The sequence below is a fragment of the Oreochromis aureus genome, linkage group 4 (genome assembly GCF_013358895.1).
Source record: "Oreochromis aureus strain Israel breed Guangdong linkage group 4, ZZ_aureus, whole genome shotgun sequence".
Lineage (NCBI taxonomy): Eukaryota > Metazoa > Chordata > Actinopteri > Cichliformes > Cichlidae > Oreochromis > Oreochromis aureus.
In genome coordinates this window covers 28,145,662-28,160,680 of record NC_052945.1, presented here as the reverse complement: position 1 = coordinate 28,160,680, position 15,019 = coordinate 28,145,662, and the positions used below count along the sequence as shown (strand labels likewise).

At 44.5% G+C, this 15,019-nt stretch overlaps 2 protein-coding genes across 6 annotated transcripts in view; both read left to right on the top strand.

Annotated features, from left to right (window-relative positions):
• Window positions 1-9,547, top strand: part of bptf (bromodomain PHD finger transcription factor) — a 29,647-nt gene extending 20,100 nt beyond the window's left edge. For 4 of the 5 annotated variants that reach the window (XM_039610956.1, XM_039610954.1, XM_039610953.1 and 1 more), the window contains 12 exons: window positions 8-116; window positions 206-441; window positions 547-1,711; window positions 1,818-3,331; window positions 3,507-3,589; window positions 3,674-3,899; window positions 4,009-4,544; window positions 4,642-4,818; window positions 4,983-5,175; window positions 5,967-6,051; window positions 6,306-6,492; window positions 8,639-9,547. In XM_039610956.1, coding sequence (XP_039466890.1) covers window positions 8-116; window positions 206-441; window positions 547-1,711; window positions 1,818-3,331; window positions 3,507-3,589; window positions 3,674-3,899; window positions 4,009-4,544; window positions 4,642-4,818; window positions 4,983-5,175; window positions 5,967-6,051; window positions 6,306-6,492; window positions 8,639-8,678 — 4,551 coding nt within the window. In that variant the 3' untranslated portion in view covers window positions 8,679-9,547. Of the gene's footprint in view, window positions 1-7; window positions 117-205; window positions 442-546; window positions 1,712-1,817; window positions 3,332-3,506; window positions 3,590-3,673; window positions 3,900-4,008; window positions 4,545-4,641; window positions 4,819-4,982; window positions 5,176-5,966; window positions 6,052-6,305; window positions 6,493-7,592 lie in introns of all 5 variants that reach the window. The other variant, XM_039610955.1, reaches the window with a different exon arrangement.
• A 1,740-nt stretch (window positions 9,548-11,287) lies between these two features.
• kpna2 (karyopherin alpha 2 (RAG cohort 1, importin alpha 1)) lies at window positions 11,288-14,752 on the top strand. The gene is made up of 11 exons (XM_031748647.2): window positions 11,288-11,417; window positions 11,643-11,766; window positions 11,860-12,000; window positions 12,431-12,519; window positions 12,624-12,892; window positions 12,993-13,087; window positions 13,245-13,508; window positions 13,630-13,863; window positions 13,972-14,154; window positions 14,255-14,404; window positions 14,499-14,752. The coding sequence occupies exons 2-11, from the start codon at window positions 11,710-11,712 to the stop codon at window positions 14,586-14,588; spliced, it is 1,572 nt and encodes a 523-aa protein (XP_031604507.2). The 5' UTR covers window positions 11,288-11,417; window positions 11,643-11,709; the 3' UTR covers window positions 14,589-14,752.
• The last annotated feature ends 267 nt before the right edge of the window (window positions 14,753-15,019 follow it).

Sequence of the window (15,019 nt, the reverse complement as noted above, 5' to 3'; positions counted from 1 at the left end):
TTTCTAGGTCACCACAGCAGGAGGCCAAACGCAGCCCAGTACCGCAGTGAATCAGCCACTCACTCCGTCTACCTCTGTGGGCACAGCAGGGGTCAGAAGTTCAGCTGCTCAGCCAGGTTTGTGTCTGAATGCCATTTTTTTTTTTTATTCTCAGGTTACCATCCGTAACATTTCAATACAAATAATAAATCTTGATCCCTTCCAGGTCAGGTTCATCAGGCTGTGGCTCCGATGGGCCGTGGCCAGCCTGCAGCTGTGCCTGGTTCTACACCTGTGCAGGCAGCTTTGGGTCAGAGGGCTGCAGGTCCTGCGCCATCACCGTGTGCTGCCTCCACAGCTCCTGGACAGTCTCCCGCAGCTCCTCCCCAGACACAAAGACCGCAGCAGGGTCAAGTTAAACTCACTATGGCACAGCTCATGCAGCTTACACAGAGTGCACAGGTTTCCCTTACACTTTCTCTCTAGTTTATAATATCTTAATCTTATAATTCTTACTTTGAAAAAAAATAAATAAATAAATAAATCCTTTTGCATGCAACTCCACAGGGAGGGAACCCAGGTCTGACGGTGGTGATCCAGGGTCAAGGCCAGACCCAGGGACAGCTGCAGATCATCCCACAGGGTGTAACAGTCATCCCCGGCCCCGGTCAACAACTAATGCAGGCAGCTATGCCCAATGGCCAGGTCCAGCGCTTCCTCTTCACTCCAATTCCACCATCATCTTCAGCTCCAACTTCAGCACCCGCTCCTGCTACCCCTGCCAAACCCACCGCAGTCCAGACCCCCCAAACCCAAATGTCAACTCCTCTTCAACCCAGAGCCTCTGCACAAGTCCAGACGACTCCCTCATCCTTAGCTCAAACCCAAATGACGGCCCCTTTGCCTGCCCCATCGCATGTCGCAGGCCCAACACAGATGCCAAGTTTAGCCCCCGCTCCAGCTCCAGTCCCCATGCAAACCCAAGTCGCAGCCCCCGTGCCCACTTCCCCACAAGCCGTCGTCCAGGCTGCATCTCAAATGCACCTTTCAGCCGCTACCCCGTCACCCGTCCCTGCACTCTCGCAAATATCCACTCCCATGGCTGCTTTGCCACAAGTTGCAACCCACTCCTCCACACAGATGTTGCCCTCCACACCAGCCTCAGCTGTTGCACAGCCCCAGCTGGCAATATCGGTTCCAGCCCTCCCAGCACCAAATGCGGGCCTGCCTATGACTCAGAAACAGATTTTGACCTCAGCATCATCACAAGCTGACCTCCAACCTGTCGTCCAGACCCTCGTCTCCAGCCTCGCACCCAGTTCTCTACCTACACAAACCCAAACTGCAGGCTCACCACCAGGACAAGCTGCCCCCAGATCCCAAGTCCAGACACACGCCTTCAGTTCTGCCCCAGGGTTATCCTCCACCCCAGTTCAGGTGCATGCTGCTGATCCCCTGCTCCCCCAGGTTGCTGGTGTTGCAGCAGCTGGTCCTAACTCTGTTCCGGTGCCCATTTCTGCCTCTCTTCCTTCACCTGTCCAAGCTCCCACCCCGGCCCTCGCACCCGTCTCTGCTCCTGTCATAGCCGTCATGTCCACGCAGATCGCTGTCCCGTCCCCTGCCAGAGCTCTTACTCAAATCCAAGCCACAGGTCCTGTCCCCCTCCATGCTGCTGTGGCAAACGCTGTTGTCACACCAGTTACTGCCACCTCAACAACACCTTCAGTGCCAGGTAAAGTGCCCACCATCATCAGCACTGTCCTGTTGTAGTAGACCTTAGAATGGTTTTGTGTTAGTTGACTTTAAAATTTTCTGTTTGCTTCTCTGTCTCGTTGTAGCTTTGACAGAGCAGAGGGCAGCTCAGCCTTCAGGATGGACTCCCACCTCGCCTCAAGCGCAGACTCCAGTTCAGCCAGCTCTACAGGCAGCAGATGCTGTTCAGCCACCCGCTCTGGCTGCTGTACCCGCCTCCACCCCTGCTCCGATCGCCACTCACTCCCCCGTTACTCCGCTGCCTCAGGCATCCCTGACTCCTCAGTCTCAAGCACAAGTCCAGCACCCGGTCGTCGTGTCCGTGCAGCAGGTGGCACAAATGCCGGTCTCAGCAGTGCAGGTTCATATGACAGGATTGCCGGTTTCCTCTGTCGTGACCACCATGAGACCCGCTCAGCCTCAGCTTCAGCCCCAAACCCACACTCAGCTTCAACCCCAGTTTCAAGGCCAAATCCGTGCACAGGTTCAGGTTCAGCCTCGTGGCCAAGTCCAACAGTTGCCACACATTCAGGCTCAAGCGCATCTCCAAGCACAACCTCAAAGTCACCCCCAGGTCAGAGTTCAGTTTCAGCCACGAGCACAGATCCAACCACAAACTCAGCAGCCACCCCAAGGGCAAGTACCCCCTCATGCTCAGATTCAACCTCAGGTGCAGTTTCAATCCCAAACAAAAACCTTGCCTCATGTTCAGGCTTCAAACCAGGCCCAGATCCAACCGAGGGTCCAACCTCAGTACCACCACCAGGTACAAGCTTCATTCCAAACGCAGCCGCAAACCCAACCTCAGGCTCAGCAACAGCCTCAGATCCAACCGCAACCCCAGGTTCAGCCCCAGCCTCAGGTTCAGTCTCAGGCCCAAAGTCAGCTTCAACAGCAGCCTCAGATCCAAACCCAACTCCACCCACAGGTTCAGGTTCAGTTCCAGCAACAAAGCCAGATTCAAACTCAGGCCTCTCAGCAGCCCCAGGTCCATATTCAGTCACAAGTTCAAACTCAAGTCCAAACCCAGCCCCAGTTTCAAGTCCAGTCATCGCAACCAACTCAAGTCCCGCAACAACTTCAGGTCCAAGCCCAGCCCCAAGTCCAAGCAAAGCTCCAAGTCCAGTTCCAACCTCAGAACCAAACTCAAGTTCAAACACAGCCTCAGATTCAGGTCCAGTCTCCAATCAGGCATCAGCTCATCACAGTTCCAGGTCTCCAGCAGCCCGTGCAGCTGCTGTCAGCTCTGCCGCCCCACGTTGCAGCCCAGATCCAAGCCCAGATCCAGGCGCAGCAGCAGGGTGGCACAGTTCCTCAGCAGATCAAACTGCAGCTTCCGATCCAGATCCAGCAAACCGGGGGACAGATTCAAGCCCACCAGATCCAGAATATGGTAACCATACAGGCACCGGCAAGCGTCCAGGAGCAGCTTCAAAGGATGCAACAGCAGCAGCAGCAGCAACAACAACAACAACAGCAGCAAGTTCAACAACAGCAGCTACAGCAAACACCAAAGAAGAAGAAACACCAGGAGGCTAAAAGGGAACAGAAGGAGCAGAACGCACAGGCGATCAGCCCTGGAGACGGCATCCAAAAGCAGGTATGAGTCAAAAGAAGATTAAAAAAAAAAAAAAAAAAATTGTGATTTCTCACAAAATTTATATCTGTGTGCAAACCTTAGTTATATAAAGACCTGTTTTAGACCTGACACTGTCTTACAATCAAACATATGTTAAAATAACTTGGGGTTTTTTTTTTTGTTTTTTTTATGTCAGGCGGTAGTGAAGCAGAATGCTACAGCAGAACAGCTGAAACAGAGGAAGACCCTGGCTGCTGCTGAGCGAGAGGAGAACCAAAGGTTCAGGACCTCAAGTCGGTTAAAACAGTTTAAAACCGATGACGTCGATGAACCAGCGACTAACGTGCTCTTTTCTCTCTTCAGGATGATCGTCTGCAACCAGGTGATGAAATTCATCCTCGATAAGATTGAGAAGGATGAGAAGCAGGCAGCTAAGAAAAGAAAGAAGGAAGAGGTGGTGGAGCAGAAACGCTCCAAGCAGAATGCCACCAAGCTCACCGCGCTCCTGTACAAGCACAAAGAACATCTCAAGGCCGAAATCCTCAAAAAGAGGGCCCTGTTGGACAAAGAGCTGCAGCTGCAAGTGCAGGTGAGCACACCTCCAGCCTTCTCAAATGTATTTTTCTGTCTATAGACAGAGAGAGAGTGGGAATATTCTTGTTTACTATTATTCCTTACATGTGCTGTCTCCCTCTCAGGAGGAGCTGAAGCGGGACATAGCCAGGCTGCAGAGAGAGAAAGAGAAAGCTCGAGCTGCTATTGCCCAGGCTGCTGCAGCAACAGTCAAGGCTGCCTCTTCCCAGGCTTCCCACTCCTCCCAACTCTCTCACTCCACACATTCCTCTCACAGCACGCGCACAGTGACCTCACCTTCATCGTCCCACAAGCGGAAAAGAGAAGACGAGAGAGACAAAGACAGAAACAGGGAGAGGGAGAGGCATCACGACAAGAGTAAGAAGCGGGACAGGGAAAAGGACAAAGACAAGGAGAGGGAGCGACACAAAGACAGAGATAAAGACAGAGACCGGGAGAGGGAGAGGGAGAGAGAGCGAGAACGGGACAGACATCGGGATAGGGACCGGGACAAGGACAGAGATAGGGACAAAGACAAGGACAGAGATTCCAACTCTTCAAAACACAAGAAGAAGAAGAAGAAGCTGTCTTCTACCTCAAAGGATCACAAGAAGGACACCAAATTGTACTGTATCTGTAAAACGCCCTATGACGAGTCAAAGTAAGCTCTCTTGAGGGGAGGGGATGGGCTTGTAATAAGTCATTGTAATTTGACTGTGAGGCACTCTGCTGTCATTAAATCACCTGATTTCTCTCAGGTTTTATATCGGGTGTGACCTGTGCTCCAACTGGTTTCACGGCGCCTGCGTTGGCATCACGGAGAAGGAGGCCAAGAAGTTAGAGGACTTTGTGTGTAACGACTGTAAACGCGGGCAGGAGGGAGGAAGTAATGAGGAGCTGTACTGCATCTGCCGGACACCATACGATGAATCGCAGTAAGTCACCATATGGATGGCTTTACATTAGCATTGTCTGCTTCCCTCTAACTATAGCACCGCTTTTGTTTTTCAGTCTGTGTCAGACGTTTCCTTTGTTTGCATATTCGTGTGGAGTCTTCCTTCAGTGTGCTAACCGGGATGTGTGCGTCGCTCACCCACAGGTTTTACATAGGCTGTGATCGCTGCCAGAACTGGTACCACGGCCGCTGTGTGGGCATCCTGCAGAGCGAAGCCAATCACATCGACGTGTACGTGTGCCCGCAGTGCCAGTCGACAGAAGACGCCATGACGGTCCTCACGCCTCTCACTGACAAAGACTACGAGGGGTTGAAAAGAATATTACGCTCATTACAGGTATGAAAGTTTTAGAATTCAAGACTGAGTGTCATTTTTTTATATTAACAGTAACAAGATGATTTCCAAAGTGTGGGCTGAGAGAGGTCACTGAGAGTTACTTTCAGCTGTTTCCTTATTTCCCACACAAGCTGTTTATTTACCGGTGTGTTGGGGTCAGCACTAGGAATACATGAGCTTGTCCTGCCCTCAGTCTGAGTTTGGGTCTTTCCTCTGGGAAGCATTGGTGTGACTTTTATAGAAATGAATCCTAGAGGATAAACTTATTGGATTAGGTTAAAATGTTACTGGAGTTTGTTCATTTTGTTTTAAATTCCTATGAAATATTTGCATGGTATTACAATAATATTGCATAATTCATAATTATGGATCATCATTTTTAACCATTATAGTCGTCAAGTAGAAATCTGATGTAAACTCTAAAATCAGACCTATTTGATTGTTCCTTTGGCTTGAAAAGAAAAAGGAAAATGGGAGCTGGGGATGTTTTGAGTCGATCTCCATTTAGGTCTTTTATAGTTCAGAAAATGCAGATGGCTGGGTGAAACCGTAAAATCTATCAACTGTAGAAAAAGTGAGTGAAAACGATGGATTTTGAGATTAAAACATGGCAACAAGACACGATAAAAGACTTGCTTTGTCTTTACATTCAAGTGCTTTGATGCTATTTATGTGTGTGTTTGTTTGTGTAGTCAAGGGATGTTGAAAGTGAAGTTTTATTTTATGCCTAAAGTAGTTGCAGTAACAAAACTGGCATCATTTCCTGAATTTATTTTTTTTTTCCTTCCCAGTCTCATAAAATGGCATGGCCTTTCCTGGAGCCGGTGGATCCGCATGACGCGCCTGATTATTATCGTGTGATCAAGGAGCCAATGGGTAAGACTGTCACAAAAGGTCATTTTAAAAAAAGACAATGCTTTTAAAGTATTTACTGAAGTGTGAATTCACCACGTACTGGAGTATTTTGTTTTAACTTATAATTATTTAGTTTCTCCTCCGGTCACAGAATTTGTTTGCTGTTTGTGCCTCTCTGTCGAGTTTGCATAGACTGATTATGTGATAAAAATTATGTAAATGTATGTATTTTTTTTGTGATGTAAGCGACGTGTCCTGCTTTTCCGTCCTCGCAGACTTTTCCACAATGGAAACCCGTTTGCAAAAGCGACATTATCACAAGCTCACAGAGTTTGTGGCAGACGTGACCAAAATCTTTGACAACTGCCGCTACTACAACCCCAACGACACGCCCTTCTATCAGTGCGCAGAGACGCTCGAGGCCTTCTTTGTACAGAAGCTAAAAGGTTTCAAAGCGAGCAGGTGAGTTTAAGTGCTGCTGGTGCCGCAGACTCGGCCTACAAGTTTCTCTCCTCCATGCTCGTCTGTTTGCTGTAAACACTCGACTGGCCTGACTGGCTTTTTCAGTAATTCTGCCATTTCATTTGTTTCTTCCTTAAAGGGGACCTATTTTCGATACTGTTATGTAATGGTTTATGCTTAGAGCCTATATAGGATTGTTAAGACTAGTACCGATATTTGTTGATTTAAAAAAAATCTGATATTCTGGCCAATATTTAGCATGAAACGAACAGATTTCCTAACATTCGTTTTTTGTAGTTATGAGTTCTTGCTAAGGTTGGATCAGCTGGTTGTGTTTGTCATGTTTCTAATCTGTATTGCCAACAGGGCAGTGCCCTCTGGTGGACAAACCACGCAACATTAACACTCATAACATGGTTGCCGGGTTTTTAGGGAGTTTTTTTCTCCCTCAGCTTTTTTATTTTATTATTTTTATGGGTTTTTTTTTTTTTTTTTTTTTTTTTTTTTTTGCCATTTCTCAGCTGTTATAAATGCCAATACCAGTATATCGGCTGTGGTGTATATATGCTCATATTAAACATGGGTAACATTTAAAATAATGAGCAGGTAATCTGTTGCCGCAGTCTTGGCTCTGCCTGATGTCAGTGAGAGTCCTCTTTACAGGTATAGAAGTCCCACCCACTGCTGTTACAAGGGGCAGCCAATCAGCAGAGTTTTGGCTTAAAGGGACAGAGCAGGGCTGAAATAAGAAATAAGGAATACTTTGAAGTGTCAAAGCTACTATAGTGGACTTTTAATAGGTCCCCTTTAATGTGTGCATTTCTGGCTTTCCATCACAGTTTCTTTTCTTCTTTTGTTTTATAGCACTAGCATGTGTGTAGTGATGATGTTTTACTTGTGCTTTACTTGTATGTTGTAGTTGCTTGGCAGTACTAAAAACCCAAGAGAGCTGACAGACTTTAGGCCATTACATCCAGTGTCTTGGCAAACCTGAGTGCCATGTTTACATCTTGTATTGTGTATCATCTTGCATTTGTGTCTGTTCACTTTTGCTGCATGCCTTTTTGATTTATGCCATCCCATTTTCTTCTTTCTTACAGATTGTCAGATTCTTAAGTGGGCCAGTCTAGCTGGCGTCTGGACTGGATGCTGGGGTCTCTAGTAATAATGATATGAAAGCAAAACAAAAAGAATAAAAAGGCACAAGAACACACACAAAACACCAGAAGTTTTCAGGAACCCGTTGTGATCACGGTTTTCAGTGACAACACAATGGCAGCCATGTTGACAGGTGTCAATGATGTAATTGAAGGGCATGCTGTCTTCACATCCTAAACATAGACTGTATATAAAAAACGAAAGTAGCCCCCAACTTCAACTTTATGTCTGCTTTCTTCCTTATGGCTACAGAAAACAAGCCACTGACTTTCACTCTCAGTCAACAGTCTCAGGTCTTATCGAATGCAACATTGTTGCTGTCAAAACTGATAATGGTGAGCCACGGTGGCTACTTCCATCTTTTATATACAGTCTGTGATCCCAAATCAGGAGTCGTGGCCTTTATGAACAATCAGTCACACTAACGAGGGTTGTGTTCAGTAGAAAATGCATTTTAGTTTCTCATTCTTGTATTTATTTCAGTTCTACACCCGAGTTGAATTGGGAATTTTGACTCAACGATATAAAGCTGCATATTTTAATATAGAGAGATATTTATAAGACGTTTTGTATACTGCCTCCCTTCTTGAGTTTGATTTTTTTTGTTGTCCTGGCTGTTAAGGTGGTTGTCTTGAATGTACATACCTTTATTCTTTTCTTCTTTTTTTTTTCTAAATCATGTACAGCGTTTGTAAGATATGCCTGTATTTGACTGTTTTAAATAATAATGAAATAATTTTTAGATAGTATTATTTTATGAGACTAAAATGTACTAGACGGAGTGAGGAGTTAGAGCAAAGTAACCTCAGTTTGTAGTTGTGGAAGATTTCTTCACTAATAAAAAGCATTCCCAGTTAATTACACCAACATGGCTGCAGGATCCCATGCAGACCCCTTTGCATCCTCTTGTCTCTTGTCTGATCACTGTTATAGCAATAAACAACCTTGCGAAGGGCTCTCAACTTTCCCCTCTCTTCACGTTCTGTAGGTCTCATAACAACAAGCTTCAGTCTTCTGCAGCCTCTTAGGATACATCGCACATGCGCGAAACAAAAATGCACTTGCCAAGAATATGGCTTTTCTGAACTGTAACTCTGTGATGGACTCTGCCTCACCCTGTGTTTGGGGTTTGCTCCTCTTCGCCGCTGCAACGGGAGGTGGTGGTGGTGGTAGTGGTGGTGGGGGGAAGCTGGACAACCAGCACTTGCTGCTTTCACGGGATCTCTTTTCCAGGCAGAGCCGCCCTCTGCTCATTTCAGCTGTAAGGGACCTGTTTTTATGGACCTGCTTTCATCAGAGGAGCGAGAACAACTGAGGCATTTCAGAAGAAAGTTTACCTCGGAGAAAAGACTCTTACGAGCTCTCATATTTCCATGTACTTTTTTTTTGATCTGAGTGTTTTTAATTTTTTTTTTCTTACTTGGTTTAAAAAGAAGAAGAAAAAGTCCCTCAGGCCATTCCTGTGGTCATCATGTCCAATGTAATAGAAACTGAATACTGTCAAACAATGGCTAGGTTCTACTCAGCATAATGAGTAGAGTTTTGTGTCTAAATTCATATATCACAGTGGAGCAATGTTTTTCTCCCATTTCCACTCATTGTTTAGTCTGATGTGGCATGAAAGATTGTTTAAGTACTAATTATCTGGACATCGATAGTCTGCTTGGTTAAACTTCTATAACCTACTGAAAGTAATAAGCTATTGTAAATGAGTTGCTTTGCAGTAGTGACTGACTGAGAAGGATGATGTATTTGAAGGTTCCTGCCCTGTTTGTTTAACAAAACAAAAAACACAAAAAAATCATCAGATTTTGACTTGATTTTCTTTTCCTTTTTTTTGTATTACAACTGAAGAAATATTGATGTATATGAAACTTAATAAAATGGAAAACACCGATTTCTTTCCTCTGATTTTGACACAAAAGAGATTTTGTTAGTGTCTCTTAACTTACAGACATAAATCATAATGTAAAAACTGACAGAAACTCAGGTTATGCTGTACATAACCTGAGTTTCTATATCCACTGAGTGATCAGCTGACAGAAAATTGGTTAATCTTTTTATAATTGTTTCCTTTTTATTTTATATGAAAATCCCAATAAATATAACCTCATGCTAGCTCCTGTACAGAAAAGTAACCGTTACAGTTCAAAACAATATGCAGTTGTGGTCAGGAATATATATTCACTTACCGGCACGGATCTCATGGGCTTGTAATGATGTCCTTGAAATGTTGTTTATCAAGGGTAGAATGATTGTACAGCGTCTCTTAAATGACTTTAAAAATTGATTTTGGATTTTACTAATCCATACAAGGTCAAAAGTAAACACCCATTCCCACAGTTATTTGGTTAGCAAGTTCCACCTCAGCCTGACCCTTTTGTTATCCATAAAGAAGTCCTTGGCATAGTTTTGGATATTTGACCACTCTTCTTGGAAGACTTTTAATTCATTTGGCTGATTTCCTGAGACAGCTCCAGCTTTAAAGTGTAGTCCACAAATTTTCAGTAGAGTTGAGGTCGGGGTTTTGAGGAGGCCGTTCCATAAGCTTAACATTGGCCTGTTCTATTTATTACAAAACCAGCTGTGATGTGTGTTTGGGATCATTGTCCTGTTGGAACACTCAGGTGTGTCTGAATTTAAGCCGGTTATTGATTTGAGCTGAAGTTGAAGAATTTGAAGGTCGTCTCCCAGAGCACGATGCTACCACCACCATGCCTGGCAGCTGGTACAGTGTTCTTGGGTTTGAAAGCCTCACCTTTACCCCTCCAAACGTATCTCTTGTCACTGTGGTCAAAAAGCTCAATCGCAAACAAGCAATTTTTAGCTGTGTTCGAATGTTTCCGTTTCAGAGCAGGGACTTCTCTCTTGGTCGGCAGCCTCTCAGCCCACGGCGATATAAAACCTGAACTTATGTGCAACTGTTTAAACCCATGATCATGGATCCTGCAGTTGTTAAAGACTGCCACAAATGTGTTTAAATGTAAAATTCTTCAGAGTTCCTCTGACTTTCCCATTTTTGATGAATCCAGTGTATATATTCTGTCAAATTATGCCTTTTAATGCTCGCAAAGAGAAACTACCGGTTCTAGTCAATCATGATCACTAATGAAGCAGGCCAAGTTAAAGAACGCTGTCGAACATTCAGCAATACTTTTTAAAAGATTTAAGAGAGTGCATGTGTACTTTTGAGCCTGTATTGATTACGTATCCAACATAAATCCAAACTTGTTCACCCAGTTCTTCTTTTTTAAAGTCATTAAAGATGTATGCTATATAATCATTGCATCCTGGAAAAAGAACAGTTCAAAGAAACTATTAAACAATGGTTCATAATGTAACTTCCAGATTTATTGTTAATGTATTTTATTACGCTTACTTTTTAAATGTATTCTATTAAAGGTTAGTTAAGACGTGGGAAGGTAGTTATTTTGTGGGGGTTGTTTCCCTGCAAGAGCACCGTGATACTTGAACAAATATGCACAGATCTGGGAGCAGTGCTTCCGTTCCAATATCCAACTCGAAATGTACAAAGTTGACACAAAACCGACCCGCAATCAGATCTGATGTAGTAGCACCCACTACCGAGTTCTCGCGATATTTAAGTGACGACATTTCCTGTGCTCACCGTGATTTTTTTAAACGGCCCAATAAGCAGAGGCGGCAGAATGCTTCAGCTTGAACAGCCCAATCAGAAGGCTTTAAAGCAGGAATTTAAAGGTCTGTGCGGCGTTTTCGGTATGTCATAACTTCTGCTCGAGCAACAGGTGAGCATGTGTTAACTCCTTACTGAGACTTTTAATAGTGTTTTACGCTTAAGTTTTGAAAAAGAAGTTATTGTCTTTCTGCGTGCGGTTATTGCACCAACTGTATTTTCTACGTAAAACGGTTGCCCGATAGCTTAAGTCAAACAAGCAGTAGCGCCATATGTCTTCATGCGCGATCACGAGGCGCTTCCGTTTGCTTAAAGACTTCTTTTAAATGTCTTTCAGGAATAAACACGACTAGACGCTATTTTTATTTTTCCCCACCGCTGTTGACTTTCCCTGTTACTTAAAAATGGCTGAGAACTCCCCGCGTCTGAACCAGTTCAAGAACAAAGGCAAAGATGTCAATGTGAGTTTCATCTGTACTATTCACAACTGCCCGCTGAACGGCGAACTTTTGAGGCTTGATTACTTTATTTAGTTGTATGTGACATAAATGCAGGAGCTTCGACGCAGGAGGGTGGAGGTGAACGTAGAGCTGCGCAAGGCCAAGAAAGATGACCAGATATTCAAGAGGAGAAATGTGACTGCGATGCCTGAGGAGGCCACTTCTCCTTTACAAGAAAGAAGCCAGAACTGTCAGGTGAGCACTGAAACCATCATTTGCTGTTTTGCTTCAATCTGGCATTGCGTAAACAGCAAAAACGGATCTAGTCCCAAAAGCTTGGTGCTAGTGCTGTGCAGTGCTGCCAATTTTGATCTGATACCAGGGGCCTCTATTGCCAATATCAATACTGATAATTTTGTTTCCATGTCCACGAAAATAACTAGAAATTCAGTGGGTTACATACTATCCTTTAAACTAAGTATCAATCTTATCGTGCTAGTCAATCAGTCAATCCCAATACTGCTGTTGGTATCAATACCATTGGGATTGGTCTGTCCATCTCTGTTAGATTTTTGTATGGGTTGGAGTTTGTTCAGTGTGATATTCATTGTTAACCCACTGACATGTCAAAATATAGCGACACACAATCCAGTTTAAAATTTGCATGTTCTTTTGTCCGGTGCAGGGGCTCAGGCAGTGGACGGTGGAGGAGATTGTCGCAGGAGTGAACAGTGGGAATTCTGAGTCCCAGCTCCAGGCTACACAGGCTGCACGGTAATGACTGTGCATTAGAGAAATCCTTTTTTTCTTTTTTGTTCCATAAATAAAGGCTAAATAACTACTGGCACAGTAACTCTTATGTACCGTCCTGAATACAGGAAGTTGCTGTCTCGTGACAAACATCCTCCCATTGACCAGCTGATCAGCGCTGGTCTCATCCCCAAGTTTGTCTCATTCCTGGGATATGTGGACTGTCCTCCGATCCAGTTCGAAGCATCCTGGGCTCTGACTAACATCGCCTCCGGGACGTCCGAGCAGACGGCCGCTGTCGTGACAGGCGGGGCCATTCCTGCCTTTATTAGCCTGGTCACATCCCCCCACCAGCACATCAGCGAGCAGGCGATCTGGGCCCTTGGAAATATTGCTGGTAATTAATATGAAAACATTCATATTTGTTTTTTAAATTTTAGTGGTGATAAAGTCAAGTTTGTTCATTTTTATATATATATTTCCCCCCTCCTTTTTAGGTGATGGATCAGCTCTTAGAGACAAGGTCATCAAGCATGGAGCTGTGGCCCCTCTGCTCAGTTTGCTGGCTGTCCCTGACCTCAGTGCATTTAGTGTGAGTTTTGATTCTGTTTCTCTTCATGTTTATATCTGGAAAAAGTTTGACATGATCAGACTCAATTGTTTATTCTCCTCCTTGGCCACTAGGTGGTTTCCTAACTCAAATATAACTGACCTTGTGCTCCACTCTCTCATATTTGAAATCTTTGCAGGCTGGCTACCTGAGAAATGTGACATGGACACTGTCGAACCTGTGCCGCAATAAGAACCCCTCCCCTCCTATGACAGCCATCCAGCAGATTTTACCCGCTCTCGTCCGTCTGCTACACCACGATGACCTGGAGGTGCTGGCTGACACGTGTTGGGCTGTTTCATACCTGACAGATGGCCCCAACGACCGCATTGAGGTGGTGATCCAAACTGGTTTGATCCCTCGCCTGGTGAAGCTGCTTGGCTTTGAAGTCTTGCCTGTGGTTGTACGTATAAAGTGTTGCTTTTGTTTCTGTTATGTCGATAAGAAGGGTGTAACTTCTCCCCCAGTCACCCTGAGGTGCAGCAACTCGTGTTCCCACTGTATTTCCTCTCGCCTTTCCTCAGACTCCTGCACTCCGCGCCATTGGCAACATTGTGACTGGGACAGATGAGCAGACACAGGCGGTGCTGGATGCTGGAGCCCTGGCCATGTTCCCCCCACTGCTTCGCCACAAAAAGGCCAACGTTCAGAAGGAAGCTGCCTGGACTCTCTCTAACATCACAGCGGGGAAGGATTCTCAAATACAGGAAGTCATCAACGCAGGCCTTGTTCCATACATGGTTGAGCTGCTCGCACGGGTATGTTTTGGTGTGTGTATGTCAAGGTACATATTTTATACTTTTTTTTTTTATTTTATTTTTTATTATTATTAAATTGTCTATGTGCCTTATGAACTTTGTCTACAGGGAGACTACAAAACTCAGAAAGAGGCTGTATGGGCAGTTACAAACTTCACCAGTGGGGGCACTGTTCAGCAGGTGGTCTACCTGGTTCAAGCCAATGTGATTGAGCCACTTCTGAATCTCCTCTCCTCCAAGGACAGCAAAACTATTCTTGTCATCTTGGATGCCATTACCAACATTTTCATGGTGAGTTGATATTTATTTATATTTTTTGCAAGATTCGATGAGGGTTTTTTGGTTGGTTGTTCGGATGATAAATGACAACACTGGTGTGTTTTGATCTTAGGCTGGGGATAAAATCGGTGAGTCCGACAAGCTGAGTCTAATGATCGAGGAATGCGGTGGACTGGACAAGATTGAGGCGCTGCAGTCACATGAGAATGAGATGGTCTACAAAGCCTCCCTGAACTTGATTGAGAAATACTTCTCTGATGAGGTGGGTAGAGTCCTGGAGACCGATTTCCAAAATGAGCATTTCTGTGCCTTTTTTAACTTTAATAAGAATAATAATTTATTTATTTTTTTTAAAGGAGGAAGTCGTGCAGAGTGTCATCCCAGAAGCAACCAATGATGGCTATGCGTTCCAGATCAGTGAAAACCAGAGCACTTTCAATTTCTAGATGGACTTCTAATACCTCTCCTCTCCCTACTGTACCATCATTTCTATTGTGCGTCCTTTGTTCATGTCTGTGTGACATTTTACTGTTTTCTGTCTGTATGTATTGTACATACTGTTTTATCATGGCTGATGAAACAAGTCTGTAAATAAAGTTGTCAGATCGTGTGTGTGTGTGTGTGTGTGTGTGTGTGTGGGTGGTTTTAGTTTACTGTATCTAAACGGAGTGCTGTAGTATGAATGTATATAGTGTATTTATAGTAACGGCTGTTAGTGAGTTTAGAAGTTTATTCACACAAACTCTTAAAAAGCATTTAAAGTCACAATGTGTTAGTTATAAACAGGAGCCCTGGAAAAGCTATGTAGAGCTTACATAATACATATAGTATAATTTCCTAAAACTGATTTATTTTTTTTAAAGTTCATTCCAAATTT